This window comes from Leptonychotes weddellii, chromosome 3 (genome assembly GCF_054177405.1).
Source record: "Leptonychotes weddellii isolate Sample4059 chromosome 3, ASM5417740v2, whole genome shotgun sequence".
Classification (NCBI taxonomy): Eukaryota; Metazoa; Chordata; class Mammalia; order Carnivora; family Phocidae; genus Leptonychotes; species Leptonychotes weddellii.
In genome coordinates this window covers 16,870,790-16,896,316 of record NC_138371.1, presented here as the reverse complement: position 1 = coordinate 16,896,316, position 25,527 = coordinate 16,870,790, and the positions used below count along the sequence as shown (strand labels likewise).

The following is a 25,527-nucleotide window of genomic DNA, read 5'->3' as shown; positions in this document are numbered from 1 at the left end:
CATAGTGTCAGAATGGAGCTGAGCTGTAGAACACCCAGCTGGTGTCCCAGCACCATGTGGTGGTGTCTCCCCGCACCCCCCAGACACGTTGGAATTAGGTGAGCAGAACCCCTTATTTAAAATTACATTTTAGGGGCGCCTGGGTGGCTCAGTTGGTTAAGCGACTGCCTTCAGCTCAGGTCATGATCCCAGGGTCCTGGGATCGAGCCCCGCATCGGGCTCCCTGCTCAGCCGGAAGCCTGCTTCTCCCTCTCCCACTCCCCCTACTTGTGTTCCCCCTCATGCTGTCTCTCTCTCTCTGTCAATTAAATAAATAAATAAATAAATAATAAAATTACATTTTAATTCTACATATATTGCAAAACTGCTCAAAGCAACACTCTGCTTTTTGGAGGCTTTTCTTCTTAGCTTTTCAATCTCTCACTTTGCAACCCTAGAATCTGGCAAATGTCCAGAGGTAGAAACTGGCTGTGTGCTGGAAGTCCCCTATAAGTTCTGCCAACATTCTTTCTAGTTTCTCTTTCCCGCCTCAGTGACTCTCCTTGAAATTAAAGCCTGGACTTTCAACCTCCCTTCTGTTCCCAGAATTTCCAAATGCTCCCAGCATGAAAATACCTGTAGTGATCAGCTATACATTCTTTTTTTTTTTTTAGATTTTTTTTTTTAAATTATTTATTTGACAGAGACAGAGACAGCGAGACAGGGAACACAAGCAGGAGGAGTGGGAGAGGGAGAAGCAGGCTTCCCATGGAGCAGGGAGCCCGATGCGGGGCTCCATCCCAGGACCCTGTGATCATGACCTGAGCCGAAGGCAGATGCTTAACAACTGAGCCACCCAGGCGCCCCTCAGCTATACATTCTTTTCCCTCAGTGGCTTCATCCCTCTGGACCTACTACTCAAAATGTGGTCTATGGGCCAGAGGTCTTGTCATTACCTAGGAGCTTGTTAGAGATGGAGAATTCAGGCCCTCCCCCAAGCTTCCTGAATCAATACTTTCTATCCATTGTGAACAGAGCCCTGGTTATAGATTAAATAGGACACCCTGGTAAATTACAATAGTGATAATCATTAATTGAGTGATGAACTTTACTTATATTATCTTTCATCCTCACAACAGCCCTGTAACTTTGGTATGCATTATTCTTATTTAATTGTTGAGAACTGAGACTTATTCAAGGGGTTATGTAACTTGCCCAGAGTCTCATAGCTAGTAAGTAACAAAGCCAGGACTGTGCGTCCATTACAGCCCATATACTTTACTGCCATGAATCTTTTTATCTTATTACAAAGAAATCCATTTAAAAAATTAAGACAACATACAGAAAAGTATAAAGAACAAAAGTCACATATAATTTACCACCATTATTAATTTTCGTGTGTGTATTTCCAATTTTGTATGTGTGTGAGAGAGAGAGAGAGAGAGAGAGGGAGGGAGAGATGAACTGTTGAAATGGTTTTGTAACTTGTTTTTGTTTCTTCTTAATGAAGCGTTGTGAGCATTTAATACAACCCTTGCTCTTTTCACCATATCAAGCTGCCTCTTATTTCATTTTTTTTTTAAAGATTTTATTTATTTATTTGACAGAGAGAGACACAGCGAGAGCGGGAACACAAGCAGGGGGAGTGGGAGAGGGAGAAGCAGGCTCCCCACAGAGCAGGGAGCCCGACGCGGGACTCGATCCCAGGACCCTGGGATCATGACCTGAGCTGAAGGCAGTCACTTAACCAACTGAGCCACCCAGGCGCCCTATTTTATTTTATTTTTAATTTTATTATGTTAGTCACCATACAATACATCATTGGTTTTTGATGTGGTGATCCACAATCATTGTTTTCGTATAACACCCAGTGCTCCATGCAGTACGTGCCCTCCTTTTTTTTTTTTTAAAGATTTTATTTATTTATTTGACAGAGTATCTCTCTGTCACAGAGGGAACACAAGCAGGGGGAGTGGAAGAGGGAGAAGCAGGCCTCCCGCGGAGCAGGGAGCCCGATGCGGGGCTCGATCCCAGGACCCTGGGATCATGACCTGAGCTGAAGGCAGACGCTTAACGACTGAGCCACCCAGGCACCCAGTATGTGCCCTCATTAATACCCATCACCGGGCTAACCAATCCCCCCTCCCCCCAAAAATTTCAGGTTTAGATGTGTGATGAAATATTTAGAAAAAAACATATCTGGTTACAGAGAGCCAGAATTCCTGCTCCGAAGAGCAGACGGGTTACCTGAGGTGGCAGAAGGGGAGGCAACGGCGAAGAGGTCTAGTGAAAGGAAGTCAGTACAGAGCACTGCAGAAAGCAAGATGGAGTCCCTCATGTCAAGCAGTGGCCTGTGGTGCAGGCAGCTGGGGGCATTGCGGTTCAGACCAGGTATCACCGAGAGCAGCACCTGCTGACGACGCACCCAGAACAATAAACAGCAGAAAGAGAGCAGATCTGCAAACGCCCGACACTGACTAAATCCCCCGTAAAAGAGGATTTTGCAGCAAATGGTCAGACTCTCTGGACACTGAGCCCTCTGCGTCTGACCACTTCAGAAAGGTAGCTGCTGCCAACGGCTCTGACCGACTGATCTCATAACAGAACCGAGATCCTTGCCGGCTTGAACACAATAAGCAGTCAGTGCCGAGAGGGGACCCGGACCGGACCTGGACCGGACCGAGGCCTTATCTCAAGCCTTATCTCAGGGGCGACTCAGACTGAGTCTTTTGATTCATTAACGTCCTACACCTGCTCTATCTCGTTTGTTGTGTGACTTGCCTTGTGCCTTGCGTGACTTTTTTTTTTTTTTTAAAGGAGGCTCCCCACCCAACGCGGGGTTTGAACTCAAGACCCTGAGATCAAGACCTGAGCTGAGCTGGTATCAAGAGTCAAACCCTTGGGGCGCCTGGGTGGCTCAGTCAGTTGAGCATCTACCTTCGGCTCAGGACATGATCTCAGGGGAGGGGGAGGTTGGTCCAGGGATCAAGCCTCTGTCCAGCTCCCTGCTCAGCGGGGAGCCTGCTTCTCCCTCTCTCTCTGCCCCTGCCCCCCACTTGTAAACACGCGCTCTCTAAAATAAATAAATAAATCTTAAAAAAAAAAAGAAAGAGGCAATGTACCAGTTTGCTCAGGCCGCCATTACAAAGCACCACAGACTGGGCGGCTTAAAGAGCAGACATTTATTCTTTCAGTTCTTCTGGAGGCCAGAAGTCTGAGATCAAGGTGTTGGCAGGGGTGTTTTTTTTCCCTAAGATCTCTCTCCTTGGCTTGTAGACGTCCTGCTCAGGTGCCTTCACCTGGACTCCTCTGTGTGTGTCTGGGTCCAAATCCCCTTATAAGGATGCCAAATGTATTAGTTTAGGGCCCACTCAACCTCATTGAACCTTAATCACCTCTTTAAAGGCCCGATATCCAAATATAGTCACATTCTGAGGTACTGGGGGTTAGGACTTCAACAAACGGGTTTGAGGGGCAGACACTTCAGTCTGTAACAAGCAGTATTTCAAAGGAGATTCCACTGGCCCAGGAACAGGCCGAGAGAAGAGTGGGACATAAAGCAGGGAGTGAAAACCGGCACACACAGATTTGTTTGGACTGATTAATTTGTTTATTAAGGCTGTAGGGGGTTTTCTCATAAAAATTCTGATGTTTTGGCTTCTTGCCTAAAATCTAAAGCTCCAGCCCCATGGGGCCTGCATTCCTGCATGGCAATGCTTGGCTGGGGCTGGGTGGTAGCTGCCCCAATTCCCAGCACTCCCCTGCTCTGCTCTCCAGGCTGGTCTGCTTCACCTAAAGCCATTAGGGTTTTTGGCACCTGGGGTGGAGAGTATAGACGTAGATCCAAATTCATGTTCGAACTGAAGAAAAAAATGTATGTGATATTTCAAACCTATGGGGAAGCATTGTGTGGAAGAACAGGCCATGCTGTCCCACCCCCAATGAGAGGACAATTGTTGACTTGAGGAGTTTAAGGCAGGTGCCTTCCTCTGGGCGCCTGAGAGTGCAGCCCTTAAGCGCTAGCCTAGAGCTCCTGTGATTTCGGCAGTTCCCCTGGGCCCCAAGAAAGGCAGGGGAGGAACCAGCTGCTTTGTTTGTTCTTCAGCAAAGTAATGGACACTCACTGATTCTATTAATTTTAAGAGGAAATGCTCTGGCTTCAATACGGTTTAGACTGCACCGTCTTTAAGGGGAAGAAAAGTAATTTGCCTCGGGTGAGATGCTTGCTTTTAGAGGTCAGCCAATAGAGGAACGATGCCAGCTGCCCAGCCGCAGTGCTCACAGGCGGGAACACTGTGAATACAACACGAACCGGAGGGTCTTCCTTCACCATCTCCCGGCAGCTGGGTGCCCACCCCCCTGCGCCTGTGGGGCCACTGGCTGAAACTCAGGGTTGAATGAAACTACCAAACTAAGACTCAGAACCTTAATCTGAAGAAAAGAATCCAGGTTCCTTGGGAAAGAAGGGTTTTCTTAAGGAAGGGAAGTAGAGTTTCTCTACTTTGAGACTTGAAGAAGAGAATGCAAGAGGGACCAGGAACAAACCAAGTTCTGGAGAAGCCAGTTAGGAAGCTGTTCGAGAAGCATCTGAAGCACAGGGTCATGAAGGTCTAGGGCACCAGCTGCCCACCCTTGGGCAACTTGAGGGAGAATGTGTGATTCTCCTATGTAGCGGTTCCCTTCTGGAAATGTCTTTTTTGCTAAAGGAGCATAGGCTGTCTGCTCTGTTGGTCTTGTGAACACTAAAGAGGCAGAGTGGCATGACGTGGAAGGGTATGTTCCTTCCCATCTCCTCCTGGCCCTCAGTGAAGACAGAGGGTCACCCTTGGGTGAACTGTAACCCTAAGCTGCAGGTGGTCATTGTAATATCAGAGGATAATCCTGAAAGCTACACGGCACCGGGACGCCTGGGTGGCTCAGTTGGTTAAACAGCTGCCTTCGGCTCAGATCATGGTCCCAAGGTCCTGGGATCAAGTCCCGCATCGGGCTCCCCACTCAGCAGGGAGCCTGCTTCTCCCTCTGCCTGCCGCTCCTGCTTATGCGCTCTCTCTCTGACAAATAAATAAAATCTTAAAAAAAAAAAGCTACACGGCACCAAAGCAATGTTCTGCAGTGAAATGGAAGATCAAATCTGCTAAGTCTTGTAAGTTAAAGAATCCTGCTCCCAGAGGGAGATGGGGGCACCCAGCAAACTCCCAAGCTATTATATAATAAATGATGTTGGAATAATTAGATGTTATTTAATTTAATGATGTTGGAATAATTAGATACGTTAACACCCTAGGTCACACCAGAAACAAAAATTCATTCTAGATGGATTGGATTGCTCAATGTGAAAAAAATATATAGCATATAAAAAACAAAACTATCAAATATTAGGTAAAATATATGAAAGTTTTTTTCTTTTTTTTTAAGGATTTTATTTATTTATTTATTTGACAGAGAGAGACACAGTGAGAGAGGGAACACAAGCAGGGGGAGTGGGAGAGGGAGAGGCAGACTTCCCACAGAGCAGGGAGCCCAATGCGGGGCTTGATCCCAGGACCCTGGGATCATGACCTGAGCCGAAGGCAGACGCTTAACAACTGAGCCACCCAGGCGCCCCTATGAAAGTTTTTTCTGCTAACAATCTTGGGGTAGTCCCAAGCAAGATATGAAACCGAGAGGTCATAAAAGGAAAAAAATGCCAGGCTGGACTACACAGAAATGAACAAAAGATACTTAAATGCAACCAAGATATAGGGAACAGATGACAGAAGAAAATACTTGTAATATATAACAGACAAAGGTTAATCTCCCTAAATAGGAAAAGAACACCAACACACTAATAAGAAAGACAAAAACAAAAAACAAACAAAAAAACTCGACAGGAAAAAGATCAAAGGATATAATGAAGGACTTCATAGAGAAATAGAAATGGTCAATAATAATACATTTTTAGAAACCCTGAGCCTTTATAATATTTAAAGGAATTCACATTGAAGTATCAGTATGACTCTTTTACCTGTAGGCGAAAAAAGATTTGTAAATACAGAATAAGGTCTGGAAGAATATGCGCTAAACCCTGCGCAGTGTTTCATTCTGCGGGAATATAACTGAGGAAGCAGAGCAGGGGTCTTTTATTTTGTTACTTTATATTGATTTTTCATGTGGTGAGATTATGGGTGATTTTTACCTTGGGGATGTTTTGTCGCTGTACGATTTAATTCCTTGGCAAGCAGTGCAAACATAAATTCACTGCTTTCAGGGGGTTTGAAAAGTTTCTGTTTATTTTAGTTTTCAAAATCTCAAAAAATGTATGAGTTAATTAGAAGAATCAGGCCAGTTTTTACCTATTTTCACATCTCAAATTTTTTTAGAGGGGGAGGGGCAGAAGGAGAGGGAGAGAGAGAATCTTAAGCAGGCTCCAAGACCCTGAGATCATGACCTGAGCTGAAATCAGGAGTCAGACACGGAACTGACAGCCATCCAGACGCTGCTACAACCAATTTTTATTCACACTATTTGTCCTTGTACTTAATTCATGGATATCTTCAATTATACAATTTCCCCAACATACTTCTTTCTAGATATCCCCCCTACTGAAAATAGAAAAGAAAGAAAACAAGGAAGAAGGAAAGAAAGAAAAAAAAAAGGTGCCATATATATACAGCTTTGATTATTTTAATACATTATTATTGCTTTCACTAAAGTTTTGACTCTAGTGAGGACCAAAGTGACCAGGATAATAGATAGCCAGACATCACTTTGGGAAACAAGTTTTCAGAAAGGTCAAAAGAAAACGTCCTTGCTATGTGACTTTTGAATAAGCCACTTGAAAAAACTAGGTATTACATAACATATGTACATATTACATAACTCAAAGAGTCCAAGAGAGTGTGCTGGGGAGTTGTGTCCCTGCCACCTTTGTTCCTGAGGCAGATACCATTACAAATAGTAATATCTAGTATATCCTTCCAGAGACAGTCTACGCATGTGCAAATGTTGGCTTAATTATAGGGTAGCCTACTGTAACACTGGTTTGCCTCTTACTCTTTTTACTTAAAAAAATAGATCTTAGGGGCGCCTGGGTGGCTCAGTTGTTAAGCGTCTGCCTTTGGCTCAGGTCAAGATCCCAGGGTCCTGGGATCGAGCCCCGCATCGGGCTCCCTGCTCTGTGGGAAGCCTGCCTCTCCCTCTCCCACTCCCCCTGCTTGTGTTCCCTCTCTCGCTGTGTCTCTCTCTGTCAAATAAATAAAATCTTTTTTAAAAAAATAGATCTTAGAAATTGTTGTATATCAGTATTTCGATAGAGCTGTATCATTGTTTTCAATGATATGCAAATGCAAATGATTTCAGTCATTGAATGATGGTTAACCATCATTTACCTCATTAGTCCCCTACTGATGAGCACTTATGTTGTTTCTAATATTTTATCTGTTCAAGCAATGCTGTGATAAATATCCCTCCGTGGGGCACCTGGGTGGGTCAGTTGGTTAAGCAACTGCCTTCGGCTCAGGGTCCTGGGATCGAGCCCCGTAACGGGCTCCCTGCTCGGCAGAAAGCCTGCTTCTCCCTTTCCCACTCCCCCTGCTTCTGTTCCCTCTCTTGCTGTCTCTCTCTCTCTGTCAAACAAATAAATAAAATCTTAATAAATAAATAAATAAATAAATAAATATCACTCCGTATTTGTGATTTTGCACATATGCAAGAATTTGTAGAAGAAATCCCTGTAGGATTACTGGCTCATAAGGTAAGTGCAATTTATTTTTTATTTTTTATTTTTTTTAAGATTCTATTTATTTATTTGACAGAGAGAGACACAGCGAGAGAGGGAACACAAGCAGAGGGGGAGTGGGAGAGAGAGAAGCAGGCTTCCCGCTGAGCAGGGAGCCCCATGCAGGGCTCGATCCCAGGACCCTGGGATCATGACCTGAGCTGAAGGCAGACGCTTAACGACTGAGCCACCCAGGTGCCCCCCAAGTGCAATTTAAATTGTGAATGCTCTTTAGTAATTTGTATTCCTTTGAACCATGATTAAGGGTTTGTTTCCCTATACCTTCAACTACATAATGATATCAAGCTTTTGATCTTTGCCAACCTCATAGGTGAAAAATGGTCTCTTACGTAGTTTTGATTTGTCTTTCTTTCATTGCAAGTGAAGTTGAACATTTTTGTATATGTTTAAGGCCATTTATATTTCCTCTAAGGTATCCATTTATTATGTCTTAATTTTATTCAATTTCATGTATTTAGTTTTAAGCGTTCATTCAAATTATAAAAATAATTTTTGCTATTTAAAGATTCGCTTGCTGGGTAAGAAAAAATCCAGCTACATGGTATTTAAGAGAGATACTTCTAAATCAAAATAACTGGAAATAGAGGGATGAATAAAGATATATCAAACACATGAATAAAAAATAAAGTAGGAGTAACAATATTAAAACCAAAGCAATTTAATATTTCAGATTTATGAGAGGTGCTATTCATCAAGAATATATAATAGTCATGAATCTTTATGAATCTAACAACAGATTTCAAAATATAAAACAAAAACTGTTGGAAATACAAGAAAAAAATTTTTTTTAATACAGCTTTTTTTTTTAAGATTTTATTTATTTGTAAGAGAGAGAGAGCACAAGCAGGGGGAGCAGCAGGCAGAGGGAGAAGCAGGCTTCCCGCTGAGCAAGGAGCCCGATGCAGAACTTGATCCCAGGACCCTGGGATCATGACCTGAGCCAAAGGCAGATGCTTAACTGACTGAGCCACCCAGCTGTCCTGAAATGCAAGAAAATTTGATGAATCCACAAATACATAATATTTTGGGGATACTAAAATGTATCTCTCAGAAGTTAACAAATCAAGTAGACAAAAGTAAGTAAGGTTATAGAGGATCTAAATAACAAAATCAAGTTAATAAACAGAGAATACATATTTAAAAAAGACACATGGAATGTTCAGAAAAAGAAACAATTATGAGACTATAAAAACATTTTGATAATTCTAAAAAGACCATATACAATCTGACCACAATGTAATAACTATAATTTAATAACAAAAGAATGGAACCTTTCAAAACAAAAAACAAAACCGCAACTATTTGCAAGAAAATAAAATCACCTTTCTGTATGACTCTTAGATTAAAAAGAAAATCAAAATGGAAATTACAAACTATTGGGACATGAATGACATTAAGGGAGAATGTTTAGTGAATCTTGTTGGAATGGCCAACACAGTAACATGTGAAAGTGTATAGCATTAAAAGCATTTATCGGGAAATCAGAAAATTTTACTAAGCAGTCAGTTTTTTAAAAAGGTTAAAAAATAGAAAATAGCAAGAAAATGAATCCGGTGGGTGGGGGGGACGAATAAAGATAAAAGCATACATCAGATTTCTACTTCTGTTAATACTGGACTTTCTTCTAAGGATAGCTAGAAAAGCTATATGACTACAAATATGTCAAGCATTTACTTGAAGCATCAGCATCAGCGAACACGCAAGGTAATAAGACAATAGAACCAGAAGATGGAAACCCAGAGTAAGTTAGGCATTAGGTACCACTTTCCTATTAGTGGTATTTCCCATTTTCTTTTCTTAAACTTTTTTTTTCTTTTAAATATTTTATTTATTTATCGGGGGGGAGAGAGAGAGAGAAAGAGAGATCACGAGCAGCGGGGAAAAGGAGACTCCCCATTGAGTAGGGAGCCCAATGCGGGATTCGATCCCAGGACTCTGGGATCACAACCTGAGCCAAAGGCAGACGCTTAACTGACTGAGCCACCCAGGCACCCCCACATTTTCATTAGAGGAAGCTGAGTGGTTTAGCCTCACAGAGCTGGGTGAAGAAACGTTGGAATCCATGATCTCTTATACCCAACTTTAGGTAGGGATCCCAAAGGGTTAAGGACTGACTAGGATTGCAGCTTGGCTTCAAAGAATCTCACTCCTGAAACTGAATTAGGCTCATCCTGGGTTGTTTGTGCCTTCAGGCAACTGTCAGAAACAAAAGTAAATCTTGTCTGAGGAAAATGAAATCATCCTAAACCTTAATGAGCTCCACCAGAAACTTAAACAATGCATTTTTCTGGCACACAATCAAAAGTAACCAGGCCCAGGAAGAAATACCGCAACATGAACAAAAACCACTAGAAACAATGGACAATAGAAACTGTTCCATGTAGAACCCAGATATTGGAGTTATTAGTCATAATTCTTAAAACAACTATGTTTACAAAATATAAGGGAATAATAAAAGACAAAACTAAGAATTCTGACATAAAACTAGAAATATAAAAAAGGACATAGATTTTAAAAAAACTATTCAAAATTAAAAACTGAAAAATACAATAGCTGAAATTAAGAATTCAATGGACAGATTTAACAGCAGTTTAGACACAGCTGAATTGAGGATTAAGGAGCTAGAAGAGACAAGATAATTTTAAAAAAATGCAGAAGAGGGGCACCTGGATGGCTCAGTCGATTAAGCGACCAACTCTTCATCTCAGCTCAGTTCTTGATCTCAGGGTCCTGAGTTCAAGCCCCACTTGGGCTCCACCCTGGGCGTGGGGCCTGCCTAAAAAAACAAAAGTTAAAAAAATGCAGGAGAGAGGGTAAGAGACAGGAAGGATCGGTCAGAAGGCCTAGCATAGGTATAATCTGAAGTTTTAGAAGGGGGGTGGAGAAAAAGGAATGGGATTGAAGAAATGTTTGAACAGATGTCTGAAAAACTCCCAAACTGATGAAAGATTTTCAGTCACAGATTTAAGAAACCCTATGGCCCCAAATGGGATAAATACAAACATAAATCCACACCTAGGCCACATTAACTGACCCTCTAATTGTTGCCCCTTTGAACCTAAAATGGCCTTTCTCCCTCTGGCTGTTTGTAAATAACCAATTCTTCCAATGTTCTTAGAACAAGATTTACCATCCTGCTTTTAACTTTTTGAAATAGAAATAACGTTTCAATGTACCTTGAATATATAGGAGACAAAGGATTCATGAAACACTACTCTTTCTTCTTGGCAGTATTTTCTGTACTATTTTATTCTTTTCCATCTTATTAAAAAATAATTCTGGTCACAGTCCCTAAATCCGGGCTCAACCTACAGTTTGGAAAACCCTGCCTTAGCTGATTTAGGAGTGTGGAGAGAATAGAAATGCATTAACAAACCTCTAATATGTAAATTTGTTTGTTTGCCTTTTACCCTCCAGGAATCAGATGACCTTGGACACGGGCCGGTTTTCTTTTCTTCGCTGTGCTCTGCTTTGTTTGCTTCTTCTTCTTCTTCTTTTTTTTTTTTTTTCTTTTTCTTTGCTTTGGGGGTGGTGCGCATTATGAAAAGCCGGCGGCCAGTTAAATTTCAGCGGAGGGTTCCTGCTCTCGGGGAAGGGAGGAACAGTGGGGCGAGGGCGCTCTGCGGTAGCGAACCTGTAGGTCAGGCGAGGGCCCGGCTCGCTGGCTGGGGCTTCCTGGCCTGGGAAGCGCCCGGAGCTTTCGAGAACTTTGCTGTCCTGCGAATGAAATGTCAGACCAAGGAACTTCAAGTTCTCCTTGAGAGTCCGCGGAAGTGCAAGGCGGGGAGTCGCGGAAGAGGGGGCCGCGATCGGCGCTCTGGAGGTCTCGGTAAATCCCGGGGTGCATCCTCTGCAGTCGTGTTGGCCGGCGCCTCCCCCCGGGCCGCAGGCTTACGGCTGGAGGAGGTGGCTTCTGTGTGTTCGTGAGGTCCCGTCGGGGAGAGACCGAGGACCGCGAGGAAAAGTGAGCGGTAAGGGGCCTGGCCGGCCTTCGCCCGGCCCACCCCTAGCCTTTGGCGCCCTTGAACCCGCCCCTCCGGATAGATCTCGGAGTGGGTTCCAGGCGCTCTTCGCTCGAGGTCCAAAGGCGCGGCGGCGCGGGCCATGGATCGCCTGGCTGCGCTGCGGGGCGCGAGGCTGCGGTGGGCGCTGCTGGGGACGCGGGTGGCCCTCCCTGGCCTCTGCCCGCACGGGGCCAGAGCCAAGACCGCGATCCCCGCCGCCGTCCCGGTTACCGCCGAGACTCCTGGAAACGGGCCTGGCGACCGGAGACTGCGGACCCTGGAGGAGCTTCCAGGGCCCGGGCAACTGCGCTTCTTCTTCCAGCTGTTAGTGCAAGGCTACGTTCTGCAGTTACACAAGCTCCAGGTAATCGAGCTGGGGCGGGGGGGCGGGGGGGGGTGCGCGGAGGCTCGCGGCCGGGGTGTGTTGGGGGGGGGTGAGCACCGGGACAGAGAAGCTGGAGATGGAGAGATGTTGGACAAAAAAGTGAAGGACACGAGAATTTAGCTCAGGACCGACTGGAGCTATGGTCCTAGACTGGACATCTGTAGGGATTATGTGTAAAAGGTAGACAGAACCCTTTGAACTGAAATGAATAGGTCCAGGAGTGGTAGGGCACCAGGGAGGAGGTGACTTGGGAGGCCAGGTTCCAAAATGAACAGAGGTTGAGAGAGGCAGGAACTGTCTTGGTAACAGAATGGCAGATGCAAGTGTCTAAGTTGCCAGATGTGGTAGAACCACTATTTAATTCCGGGATGATGTTGGCTACCACAGACTTCTTCCAAAGGAAATGGCTTTGGGGAGGATTACAGACATCTCGCAATTTGCAAGATAGATTTTTCCATGGGGAGAAAAATGTCACTTCTCAGGGAGTGAAAGCAAAATCGTAGACGTTCAGGAAAAGGTGCATTTTTTTTTGTTATTAAGGAATCAATGTCCAGTAAGAAGAGTTTATTCAGTGGAACACTGAGGCAGGGATGGATGGATATCCCACTGTGAAGGGACGGAAACTGGAAAACCCAATGTGGGTTAAGGTGGAGAGGTTTTAGGAAATGAACTGAAGAGATTCATCTGGGATCTGTCTTCCTCATGACTATTACAAAGTTATAAACCCATCCACTCTGCCCCAGGCATTTTTCCAAGTGCTGGGATTCATTGAGAGGTGGCCAATGCCCTCATGGTTTATATGCTCAGTTGGAAGCTTACATCCCATGGTTTATATGCTCCTTTGAGGGAAGGAGGAGAACAAGGATATGAACAAGTCAATAAACAGCTCATTTCAGGAAGAGAACTTGAGTGCCCTGCAAGGAGAAGCCTGTCCAGCATTGGGGGCGGAGTGGGACCTTTGATTCATTTGCCCTCCACATGTGTGGTTCACAGTGATTGGCAAGAGGAATGGGCAAGCTCACCTGCTGGGCTGGTGAGCAGACTGGTTACCATGAAGCTGTGCTGGCCAGTAGTCAAAAACTCAGAGGAGCTGTGGGCACTGGGGATAGGACAGGCCTTTGAGCAGGGCCTCGAAGGTCAGACTGAGGGCCCGGGTTCCTCTGAGGGGCTTCGATGGGCTCTTGAGCAGGCCTGGGGGCAAGATGGCCTCCAAGGGACACTGTCCAGGTTATGGTGTGTGCAGTAGGGTGGACTAGACAGGAGGGGTAGAGAGGGCCTCAGGGGACAAAGGCTCGGGCGTGGTGTATCCGAACCACCCTCCAGACAAAGCTGGACCAGGAGTTGTGGATGAGGGGGGAAAATGACTGAGGCTTTGAAGCACTATACTGACCGGTGTCTCTGCACCCACCCGGGCTGCTGCTGTCTCCTGGGACTGCCTTTGTTAGCTCCTGTTCCGAGACTTGGTGGGCAGCTCCCAAGGCACTCAGAGATGGTTAAAAAATCATTCCTTCCGGGCTCAGCTTCAAGAAACCAAGTAAGCCAAGAAACCAGAGTCCTGTAAACTTTTCCTACTTGATTTAACCTCTGGAAATATGAGAGGCCCAGTGAATGCCCCGAGGATGGCGACTAAGGATTTCTCATCACTTCTTAGGGAGAGTTTACTGGAAGGTTTTGCTTAGGATTATCTCTGGAGCAGTAACTACCAAAGAAATTCTAGACCATCCTAGGAGGTGGAGGAGGAAGCAGGAGAAAGCCAGGAATGTGTAATATTTTATTTTATTTTATTTTAATGTTATTTTATTTTATTTATTTGAGAGAGAGAGAGAGCCAGGAGAGAGGGAGAGAGAGAATCTCAAGCAGACTTCCTGCTGAGCGTGGAGCCCAACATGGGGCTTGGTCTCACGACCCTGAGATCATGACCTGAGCTGAAATCAAGAGTCGGACGCTTAACCGCCTGAGCCACCCAGGCGCCCCATTTACTCTTTCTTTGAGATGGATACCTAGAAGTAAATCCAGAGTCGTCTGCTTAACTGACTGAGCCACCCAAGAGCCCCAGGCATGTATAGCCTTTTAGAGCAGCCAGGGCTAGGATCTAAGAGAGCCCCCTGGCTCCAGCCCCTGTATCCCAGAGATCTGGAGTCACATGAACCTTCCCAGGGCATCGATGGAAAAATACATTAGCCCTTCCCACTACATGCGGCTGGTGTGAATTAATAAAGAGAGGAGTGCTGCACATCTATAAAACCCAGTTAATACCCCTATTGAGGAGGAGGATACATTTCAGTGACCCACTTTGTATCAGTTCAAGTTTATTTGGTTGCCACTCACCCTGGCTTCAGGTAGCTTTACTGGCGCCTGTAACCAGAAAGTGTAATAGTTGGATGCCCTCCAGCTATATGGTTTGCTCTGGAGATTCATGAGATCGTCAAAGCTATAGTTTTGTTTTTCTGCAGTTCTCTTGGCTCTGCTGTCTTGCAGAAGTTGGTTGACTGACCCGGGTTAATTGCCTGTCTCTGAACCCATCATAGTGGCCAGAGACATACTCTAATGAGCTTAGACACGTGCAGGCTCACCCCTAAAGCTGGGATTGGGGTCCCTTCCACCTAAACCATGTGAGTACTGCACAAAAGGCAGAGGACTGGAGCTGCTGGAAGGGCAGCTGACCATAATATCCCCCGGACCCTCAGTTGTCAAAAACTGCGCATCACACACAAAAATAATAAAATCAGCTCAGGGAAGCGTTGTAGGACTTAAGGGGTGGGGTGGGGATTGGAACATGTGAAAATCGTGCTAGTCCATAAATGCAGTTCCCTTCTCTTTCTTAACTAAAATAATACCAAGAGTGCTAGAAAAATGAAATGTGAGCGTACATTAAATTTATATGTAGATTTATATCAAATTGGTTTCTTTCAAAGAGGTCGGCCCAGAGAATGATGAGACCAGACTGCCTCGGTTGGCGACCCCTCGTGTGCCCCACAATGCCCTGTGCATGTAACTCACTTCATATGCATGGTTCTCTCTCTCTCTTTTTTTTATAGTTACACATATTTTTTCCTGTGATGAGAACTCTAAGATCTACTCTCTTAGAAACGTTCAAATATACAATACTGTATTAATAATTATAGTCACCAGGCTGAACATTACATCCCCTGGACTTATTTACTTTGTATCCGGAAATTTGTATCTTTTGACCCCCTTCACCCATTCCAGCCCCCTCCCACCTGCCACGGCTGGCAGCCACCAGTCTGTTCTGTGTATCTATGAATTCGGTTTTGTTTTGTTTTTAGATTCCGCATGGAAGAGAGATCAGTCAATATTTGTCTTTCTCTGACTTATTTCACTTAGCATAATGCTCTCAAGGTCCATCCATGTTGTCATACATGTCAAGATGACCTTCTCTTGGGCGCCTGGTGGCTCAGTTGGTTAAGCGACTGCCTTCAGCTCAGGTCATGATCCCAGGGTCCTGGGATCGAGTCCCGCATCGGGCTCCCTGCTCTGCGGGGAGCCTGCTTCTCCCTCTCCCACTCCCCCTGCTTGTGTTCCCTCTCTCGCTGTGTCTCTCTCTGTCAAATAAATAAATAAAATCTTTAAAAAAAAAAAAAAAGATGACCTTCTCTTGTGTGGCTGAATAATACTGCATTGTATATATACCACAATTTCTGTATCAATTCATCCATCAACGGACACATAGATCACTTCTGGGTCTTGGCTCTTGTAAATAATACTGCCATGAACATGGGGTGCATAGATCTTTTGGGTTAGTATTTTCTGTTTTCTTTAGATAAATACCCAGAGTGAAATTGCTGGATTACAGGGTAGTTCTATTTTTGATTTTTTGAGGAACCTCCATACTCTTCCACAAGGGCTGTACCAGTTTGCATTCCCACCAATGGGGCGCGACGGTTCCCTTTTCTCCACGTCCTTGCCAACACTTGTCATCTCTTGTCCTTTTGAGGTTCATTCCAACAGGTGTGGGATGCTATCTCATTGTGGTTTTGATTTGCATTTCCCTGATGATGAGTGATGTTGAGGGTCTTTTCATGTACCAGTTGGCCACCTGTATGTCTTCTTTGGAAAAATGTCTACTCGGATCTTCTGCCCATTTGTGAGGCAGATGGTTTTCATTGATATTTTCTATTGTCTTTTTAGTCTCTATTTTATTTATTTCCATCCTGATCTTTGTTATTTTCTTCCTTCTACTAACTTTGGGGTTAGTTTGTTGTTCTTTTTCTAGTTCCTCGAGGTGTAAAGTTAGGTTGTTTATTTGAGATCTTTCTTGTTTCTTGATGTAGGCATCTATCACCATGAACTTCTCTCTTAGAATTGCTTTTGCTGTATCCCATAAATTCTGGCTTTTTCCACTCTTTCCGTCCTTTCCCTGAAGCCTGCATTCCCATTCTCCACTGGACATCAGCATCAAAGGCCAGATCAAAGGCCAGATGATCTGTGACCTTCTGAACCTGGCGGGCTTTGTTCGAGGATGTCATGTCCAGCTCCGGCAGCTCCAGCGCCAGGTCAGCCTCCTTGCTTGGCTGTGGCTCAGCCGGCAGCATGAGCAGCCCCATGGGGACTGTGGGAAGGAAGGGTGACCGGGCGCCCCCTCCTGCTCAGTCTCCCGTGCTGCACAGTCTGCCCCTATAATTTATGCATGCACCACTGCCCTGTCCGTGTCCCTTAAAGCATGTTTGGTTCCCCTGCTCGGGAATCTCCACAGGGCCTGGGCAATCAGCTTGTAACTCTTCACAGGGATGTCGGAGGCCCCAGCCTCCTTTTCCCAGGCACCCCCTCCTCTTTCAAGGTTTAGGATGCTGTATTTCCATTTTCTTTCTTTCTTTTTTTTAAGGTTTTATTTATTTATTTATTTGTCAGAGAGAGAGAGAGTAAGCACAAGCCGGGGGAATGACAGGCAGAGGGAGAAGCAGGCTTCCCGCTGAGCAGGGAGCCTGATGCAGAACTCGATCCCAGGACCCCAGGATCATGACCCGAAGTGAAGGCAGATGCTCAACCAACTGAGCCACCCAGGCGTCCCTCTTTTTTTCTTTTTAATTTTTAAGATTTTTATTTATTTACTTGAGAGAGAGAGAGAGCATGAGCACAGGGGAGGGGCAGCAGCAGAGGGAGAAGCAGACTCCCCTCAGAGCAGGGAGCCCGATGTGGGACTTGATCCCAGGACCCTGAGATCACCACCCGAGCTGAAGGCAGATGCCCAACCAACTGAGCCACCGGCGCCCCTGTATTTCTATTTTCATTTGTCTTTAGGTATTTTTTGATTTTTCTCTTTTGGTTTCTTCTTGGTTATTCAGTAGGCTGTTTAATCTCCACATTTTCGTGAATTCTCCAGGGTGTTGGATGTTTGGTTTTTTGGGGTTTTTTTGGTAATTGATTTCTAGATTCATACCCTTGTGGTGACAAAAGATGCTTGATAAGATTTTAATCTTCTTAAATTTGTTAAGACTTGTTATGTGGCCTATCATGTGATCTCTCCTGGAGAATGTTCCTTGTGCACTTGAGAAGAATGTGGATTCTGTTGTGTTTGGATGGAATGTTTGGTATATGTCTGTTAAATCCATCTAGTCTGTTGTGTCATTTAAGGCCCATGTTTCCTTATTGATTTTCTGTCTTGGTGATCTGTCCAGTGGGGTATCAAATTCCCCTACTATTATTGTATCACTGCCTATTTCTCCCTTTAGGTCTGTTAATATTTGTTTTATATATTCAGGTGCCCATGTTTTATTTTTTATTTATTTATTTATTTTTAAAGATTTTATTTATTTATTTATTTTTAAACATTTTATTTATTTATTTGACAGAGCGAGAGAGACAGTGAGAGAGGGAACACAAGCAGGGAGAGGGTCAGAGGGAGAAGCAGGCTTCCCGCCGAGCAGGGAACCCGATGCGGGGCTCGATCCCAGGACCCTGAGATCATGACCTGAGCTGAAGGCAGTCGCTTAACCAACTGAGCCACCCAGGCACCCCGAGGTGCCCATGTTTTATATCATCACCTGTTTATATGGCTTAGAGGCTGGGCTGTTAAGTTCTGAGGCCTGGGCCTATGTCTTTCCCACCTCTTTGTCTCCCAGTGCCAGAGACAGGCCTGGGTACGAGGAATGTTCTCAGTGATGTTTAATAAAAAATAAATTTCAGGGGCGTCTGGGTGGCTCAGTCGGTTAAGCGTCCAACTCTTAACTTCGGCTGAGGTCATGATGTCAAGAGTCATGAGATGGAGCCCCGCGTTGGGCTCTGTGCTGGGTGTGGAGCCTGCTTGAGATTCTTTCTCTTTCTCTGCCGCTCCCCACTCTCTCTCTCAGATAAAAAATAAAAATAATAAAAGATAATAAATTTCATGCAACAGCCAAGGGACTGGGATGGATACCGAGCAGTGGCTACATCTGGTGGCAGACTTTGTGAGTCTCTCCTCAGCTCTTGGGTCCGGGTTGTGTGACGTTAGATGGAGTAAAGAAGAGACAGTGAGGGCGGTGGAGTAAGCCTGACCCTTCAGGTCTTAGCTTTCGAGTTCAGAAACTAAATTTCTTTTTTTTTTTTTTTTTAAGATTTTATTTATTTATTCATGAGAGACAGAGAGACAGAGAGAGAGGCAGAGGGAGAAGCAGGCTCCCAAGGAGCAGGGAGCCCGATGCGGGACTCGATCCCAGGACCCTGAGATCATGACCTGAGCCGAAGGCAGACGCTTAACCATCTGAGCCACCCAGGCGCCCCAGAAACTAAATTTCATCAGCAAATTCAGCATGGGCAGACTATTAGGGACTGACCAACACTGGCCAAACCCACAGAAACAGATTGTGGACCGGAATGCCCACATGTTTATTTACTGGAGAAGCTGGCCCTCTTGGGGATCCTAATACTCCATCACATAGAAACCCTGTATTCTAGTTATCTATTGCTGTGTAACAACCTACTCCAAAACATAATGGCTTAAACCAACATTTTGTTACGCTCCTGATTTTGTGGGTCAGGAATTTGAGCAGTACACATCAGAATTGACTTATGTCAGCTTCACAGTGTAGTGGGCTTCAGTTTGAATGGCTAGTGATGGTTGGGATGGCTCGAGTGGGGTGTGTTTCCGGGCCTCAGGCCTGGTTTTGGGCTGGCTCCCTCAGTTTTTCCCCATGTCACAACTCCTGGGCCTGGAATTTCCAAGATTGTTTCTTCAATTGCATGTTTGGTGCTTGGGCTGGTTTGGCCACATCAGCTGAATCTCTCTCTCTCTCTCTCTCTCTCTCTCTCCATGTAGCTAGCTTGGGCTTCCTCACAGCATGGTGGTCTCTGGATAGTGAGAGTTCTTACAGGGTACTGGCTTCCCCCAAAGTGAATTTCCAAGGGCTAGAAAGTGCCCATGTTGCCAGTTTCTTAAGTCCTGGGCCTGAAAACTGGCTCAGCATCATTTCGACTGTATTCTACCCATCAAAGCAGTTATAGAGCCCACCCAGATTCTAGTGGAGAAGACGTAGACCTCACCTCTTAATGGGAAGGGTGTCAATGAATCTCTGGCCATCTTTAATCCGCCACATCCTCTTCCTAGGATCCAGGTACCTAGAGACAGAAAACAGTCATTACATTAATGGATTGCTTGGTATGCAGAGACCCCAGAACGAAAGGAGTAGAATCGTATGGAAGGAAATTTCATCTAGGCTTTGGAGAAACCTGGTTGAATGTGACTCTCTTGTGCCTATCCATTAGATTAAGTATCTCTCTCTTGAGAGATGAATGCTGCCAAATTCTTGCTGCTTGGCTCCCCTCTTCTGGGTTTTGTAATGGCCACTCCCATTCTGTTAACACATTCTTTCTTCAGTTTGGCTAATACCATTGCTTGGGTGGATTTTCTGCCCCAGGACTCCTGTTACCATCCAGGCTTTCAGAGATTATCCTCTAGTTACCTTTATTTGGCTCTCAGTCTCATCTGGCAGACATGATAGGTTGTCCTTGAGACTATGGCCAAATTGGGTGGGTGACTTTTAAGCCTCAGGGGTGGGCAATTTGAAACCAGGTATTAAGGTCAAAGTGTGAATCATACCAACTTAGCAACTGCACTGTGGAATTTGTATCTTACAGATACAATTCTCTGGTCAAAGAGAATACCAAATAGTCAAGGTAGCAATATTTCTGATTGGGAAAGATTAGAATGACTTGCATGTCCCAGTAAGGGACTATTTGATTATAGTATCTTCATACAATGGAATTTTATGCAACCGCTAAAACAGACCACAGCTCTATGTGTATTACTATGAATTGCCTGCTAAGAGATGGGAAGAAAGTAAGGCACAAAACTGTGTCTGTATGCATGCATATATTCAGTAGGCGCATAAAGTCTCTCTGGGAGGACGCACCAGAACTTGGTAATGATGGTTGCCTCTGTGTGGGGTCTTGGCATCGGAGGCGAGAGTTAGGAGGAGGTCTTACCTTTAAATGTGGGACGGCTCTGGACCTCCACCAGGTTTTCTCTGTTACAATGAAATTACCTATTACAATAAAAACAACAGCAGCAGCCAAAGAATGGAAAGCAGGGGATAAGTGCACAGCTGACCACATGCTTCCTGGTCTAACATAATATTTTGAGGTCCTCTGATGGCCCTTCCTCTTGCACCATTGTTTGGATCCAGGTCCTTACTTTGATTTCCACCTCTGTGCTACATCCTCCTTCCAGTTCTGTATCCGCTGGTGATTGCACGTTCCTTGTTCTTGGAATACTCTCGTTGTTCCGCCCGCCTGAGACCAGCCCGGTGTATAGGCAATGATAGGTGTAGTAGAATACTATTTCTGTAAATTAAAAAACCACACAAAAATACTATAGGCTATCATTGGACCCATATATATGTAGTAAAATTATATAAACACTGACAGAAAGGATACATTTCAAATTCAGGATAGTGGGTTGTTCTGGAAAGGGAGGGTGAAGGGAAGGATAAGGAGACTTTGAAGTGTTTTCTTTTTTGTTTTAATGTTTTCATTTTTGAAAAAGATTTGAAGCAAATATGACAAACGGTAACAGTTCTTAATTTTGGTGGGTGGGTGCGTGTGTGTGTATTTATAATGTTATTTTCTTTAACTATTCACATTAAAATATTCATAATAAAAAGTACAAGTACTCCTGCTCATCCTAAGTCCACATGGAGCCACCGATCTCGGAGATCATTCAAGGCCAGGTTGAGAGCAGGGAGAACCGGGGAATGCTGTTAATTATCTAGCACCTTCTGTCTCTTCGAAATGTGAATTCCATTTGTGGGAGGGGGTTGGGGCTAAATTCCTGATGACACTTTGACAGTCCTGAGACATGACTGTCCCAGCGGGGCTCCTCTTCACCTTTGACCCCGCGTGGGCCTTCTTTCTGCCACATCTGTCAGTGTAGGCAAAGGAATGACCTGTGCCTACAGTTACCTCTCTCCTTCCGTTTATCGAACTGATGGCTGCCAACTTTTAGGGGCAGGCTTGTTGGTACCAGAAAAACAGTACATGGTGTTTGTGAGTTTACTTTTGTCCTCAGCGCTGTTTACTTGCTGTTTTCATGGTGTTGTTTTTTTTTTTTTTTTTTTTGCTGTGCCGAGAGCCTCCCTGAGGAGTCCACTTGTCAGTACACTGAACAGGCCATTAAGTAGGAAAATAGAATATTGCAATGTGGTAGCAATTTTTCCCAGGGGAGATTTTAGATGATTTTAATGTTCTTTTTTCCCCCCCTCTGGTAACAGCTTTATGGAGATATAATCACGTGCCATATCATCCACCCCATTGAACAATTACATGGCTTTTAGGAGATTCACAGACTTGTGCAACCATCACTACGTCAGTTTTAGAATATTTTCCTTGCCCCAGAAGGAAACCTTGTGCTCTTTAGCATCACCTGGGCCCCATTTCCTCATTAGCCCCTGGCAGCCACTAATCTATTTTCTCTCTCCATGGATTTGCCTATTCCAGATATTTCGTACAAACGGACTCATTGGACATGTGGTCTATTATGAGAGGCTCCTTTCACTTAGCATGCCATTTTCAAGGTTCATCCACGTCGTGGCCTGTATCGGCTCTTTGTTCCTTTTCATGGCTGACTAATATTCCATTGTGGGGATACGGCACAATGTGTTCTTTCCCCATCTATTGATGGAGGTTTGTGTGGTTTCCACTTTGGGGCTCAGTATTACTTTTTGAGTTTTCAAGGTACACACGACTGTCAAAAATAAGCACGGCGGACATTAAAGTGGTGAAAACAGATTTTATTCAGTAATGAGTGACAGGAGGGGAAAGAAATTAAACTCCTTTCTGGTTTGTGCGGGGGGAGTGACTGGGCATTTTCAAGGGAGAGTGAGAGAGCGGGGAGCGGGATGGTGGGGGCTTGAGCAGAGACAGGGAAATGAAAAATTACAAAAGCAGGAAGCGGGGCAGTTGGTCCATGTGAAACTCATCTGGTTTGTTAACCGGTGCTTATCAAAGTCAGACTCCCACATTTCCTCAGAGACTGGAGACAGGGGCCTTATTTTTAGGTGTTGGCGGGAACAAACAAGAAATTCTTTTGGCAGCTTTGAGTTTTCTCAGGCAGGCCTTTCTCCTAAGGATGAAGGTCATCCTAGGGATGCTACTCTGAGCTATTAGATGTCGGTGTGTTCAAATCTTTCTCGGCCCCAGCTGAGGCCTAGCTGAGAAGAGGCCTGGGGAGAGCCTGACCAGGTCTGGTTAAGGACTGAATCTCTATCATATCCCAAAGCTGAGTTTCCTAACTTTGTTTAGGTCCTTGACCTTTTAAAAATCTGAAAGTTACAGCCCTTTGCAACAGCAAAAAATGAGTCTATATACAACATATTACATAGAATTGCAGCTTTCCCTCCCACCCCCCAGCCTGTCTGCACACCCCAGGTAACCATCCCTTACCTAGAGGCAGATTAGTACATTCTAGGCACTATGCCTAAAATTTGGGTAATGGCCATTATGACCTGCCTTGAGTTATTTATCTTAACGTATGGGTAGCCACAGTGTACCTTTGGGATCAACTAATAGTCTAGTTCTCTTATTTAACTGATGAAGTGTCAAAGAGGAAAAGGCAAAGCTAAGGCTTGACTGATTTAATCAGTAAAGCTACAACAAGCCACTTACAGATTTAGACATTTTATTTCTTACATAGTAAAAGGAAGAATAAGCAAAGGTACCAGCTCCCCGGGAACCGCATCCCACACATTCAAAAGGACAATACTGAAACTTTTCCCACCAGATCAGTGCAATGTGAGTTACAGGGTACCCTGTTGCTGAGGCATTCCTTCTAGACAGCAGCCAAGGGGATTTCTCTTCGGTGGCTCTTGTCTGGGTGGGGGTGGGCAGAAAGCCAGCACTTCATCAGAACCTGGGAGGTGATGAGGAACTATTTCATGACAACCTCCCAGGGGATATTAGGAAGGTGAGTGGGAGGTGGCCTTATAGCAGCTCCTTATAGAACATTCTCTCATATTCCAGGAAGATGGCAGAGTGTTCTGCCAAAAGTCATAAGCTATGGCTCAAGTCATCGCATGCGTGGATATGTCCGGGGCTATTCCATTATTCTCCCCTGACCTTTCACATATCCAGATATGAGAGAGAATTCTCAGCGATGTGAATACCCCACCAGATAAATAGTCCAGTTCTACTGATAGGAGCTCATACCAAATCGGCCGTTTGTCTTCAGCAACATCAGATGAGAGTCACTACACCCTCCACTCCCTGGAGGCTGACGGGGCCTATTTGGAGTATATACTGCGGTCAGGTCCACACCCGAGGGTAGCCAGAGGTGTCAGCGACCACGCACGCCCCACCCAGCCGGCCTGGGAAGTCGTGGGCATTACGACTGCCCATCACCACCAGTGCTGAGAGTTTAGAGCAGCCCGTGACAAATGAACAAAAGAGGCCAACAGTAACAGGATGAAGCTAAAGAGACCAAATCAGGGGCGCCTGGGTGGCTCAGTTGGTTAAGCGACTGCCTTCGGCTCAGGTCATGATCCTGGAGTCCCGGGATCGAGTCCCGCATCAGGATCCCTGCTCAGCAGGGAGTCTGCTTCTCCCTCTGATCCTCCCCCCTCTCATGCTCTCTCTCTCTGTCTCATTCTCTCTCTCAAATAAATAAATAAAATCTTTAAAAAAAAAAAGAGACCAAATCAGTGTCCAGAAAGTTAATCTTGTTCTGTTGTCTTTACTGGAGGCTGACCATTTCTGAAATCAGTGTCTCTTGGGAAGTTTATAACAGTTTTTAGATTGAGATTCTGTTTGGCCGGTGGTCAAGTTGAGGGTGGTGGCAGTCTGGGTTAAATTGGCCAGATGTCAGTTAGATGCCATCTTGTCTGTAGATAGATGCTGAGAGAGAGAGAGATTAGTAGTCCTTCCTGCACCTCCAACTACCAGGGGATGGTCCCTGATCTCCCACAAGCCAGAGGTATCCCTCTTTCCACAGCCATGTGACCAATGACCATTTCTTCTAGCAATCACTTCACCTTTTTGTCCCAGTCTTTCTTTTGTCTTACTCTCACACGAACCCTGGTTTCTCATGAGGTGCTTCAGTCATTTCTCCCTTATCTACCAGCTACCTATTCTAGAACATCTCCGAACCCCCATGGCAGGACCATCTGGGGAGTCGTCACGTCATAGTCATGACCATTATCGTCAACATCTATTATTGCCCAAGAGCAGCAAACACAGCTGATGGCAAGAGAAGTACCAGGTTAGAGTCGTTCACTCCCTGACTCTTCTTGCTGCATGCAAATTCCAGGAACCTTGGTTTTCCAAAGGGCAGGTGTGGGAAGAAAAATGGTAGAATGAGAAGAGTTAATTATGTGGCTTGGGTCCCTTACAGCTTATCCAGGCCTCTCGAGAGGATGGTAGGGGACCTCTACAGTCTATGTGCCAGGACAGGCTAGCACTGGTACTCCTCACTACGTGCCCCCACATTTCCTTTACCGCTGGACTGTTTAGCGGACAGTCCGGACGTATTTGCCAGGCTTCTTTGGCTTCACGTGCCGGAGTCACTATGCCTTGTTTGGGGGCCAAGTCTTGAATTGTAGATGGATTACCATGCCCTGTGCAATGGTGTACCCAGGTGGCTAGGGTCCTTACATGGGCATCACAGGTCCCCTCCGCTTGCTGATTCCACTGATGTGTGTTCATCCAAGGAAACCTTTACCACGGGCATCCACCTGGGGCACGGACAGAGGGTATGGGTCTTGTGTGATCTGCTGCCATAATGTTCCTTACCAGAGAGCCTGAGACTTGTTCATCCAGGCATTCCACTGCCAAACATCAGCTCACAGGGATCAGGGATCAAGGGAAAATGTGGCAAGGTGCATTTTGGGAGGGCTCTTCCAGAACAAGTACCATAGCTCCCAACTCTGCCTGTTGAACAGCGAATGTTCTCTTTTCCGCAT

The 25,527-nt window shown here is 45.1% G+C and overlaps 1 protein-coding gene and 1 long non-coding RNA gene across 2 annotated transcripts in view; one reads left to right on the top strand and one right to left on the bottom strand.

Annotated features, from left to right (window-relative positions):
• Nucleotides 1-8,398: 8,398 nt before the first annotated feature.
• On the bottom strand, nt 8,399-11,221 carry LOC145720459 (uncharacterized). The gene is made up of 3 exons (XR_014143381.1): nt 11,133-11,221; nt 10,423-10,532; nt 8,399-8,736 (listed from the first exon to the last, which is right to left on the bottom strand). It is a non-coding gene; the product is annotated as an uncharacterized LOC145720459 (long non-coding RNA).
• A 623-nt stretch (nt 11,222-11,844) lies between these two features.
• Nucleotides 11,845-25,527, top strand: part of CYP27A1 (cytochrome P450 family 27 subfamily A member 1) — a 33,331-nt gene continuing 19,648 nt past the window's right edge. Inside the window, exon 1 of the mRNA XM_006742899.3 lies at nt 11,845-12,124. Within this exon, the coding sequence (XP_006742962.1) occupies nt 11,861-12,124 (264 nt within the window). The 5' untranslated portion in view covers nt 11,845-11,860. The remainder of the gene's footprint in view (nt 12,125-25,527) is intronic.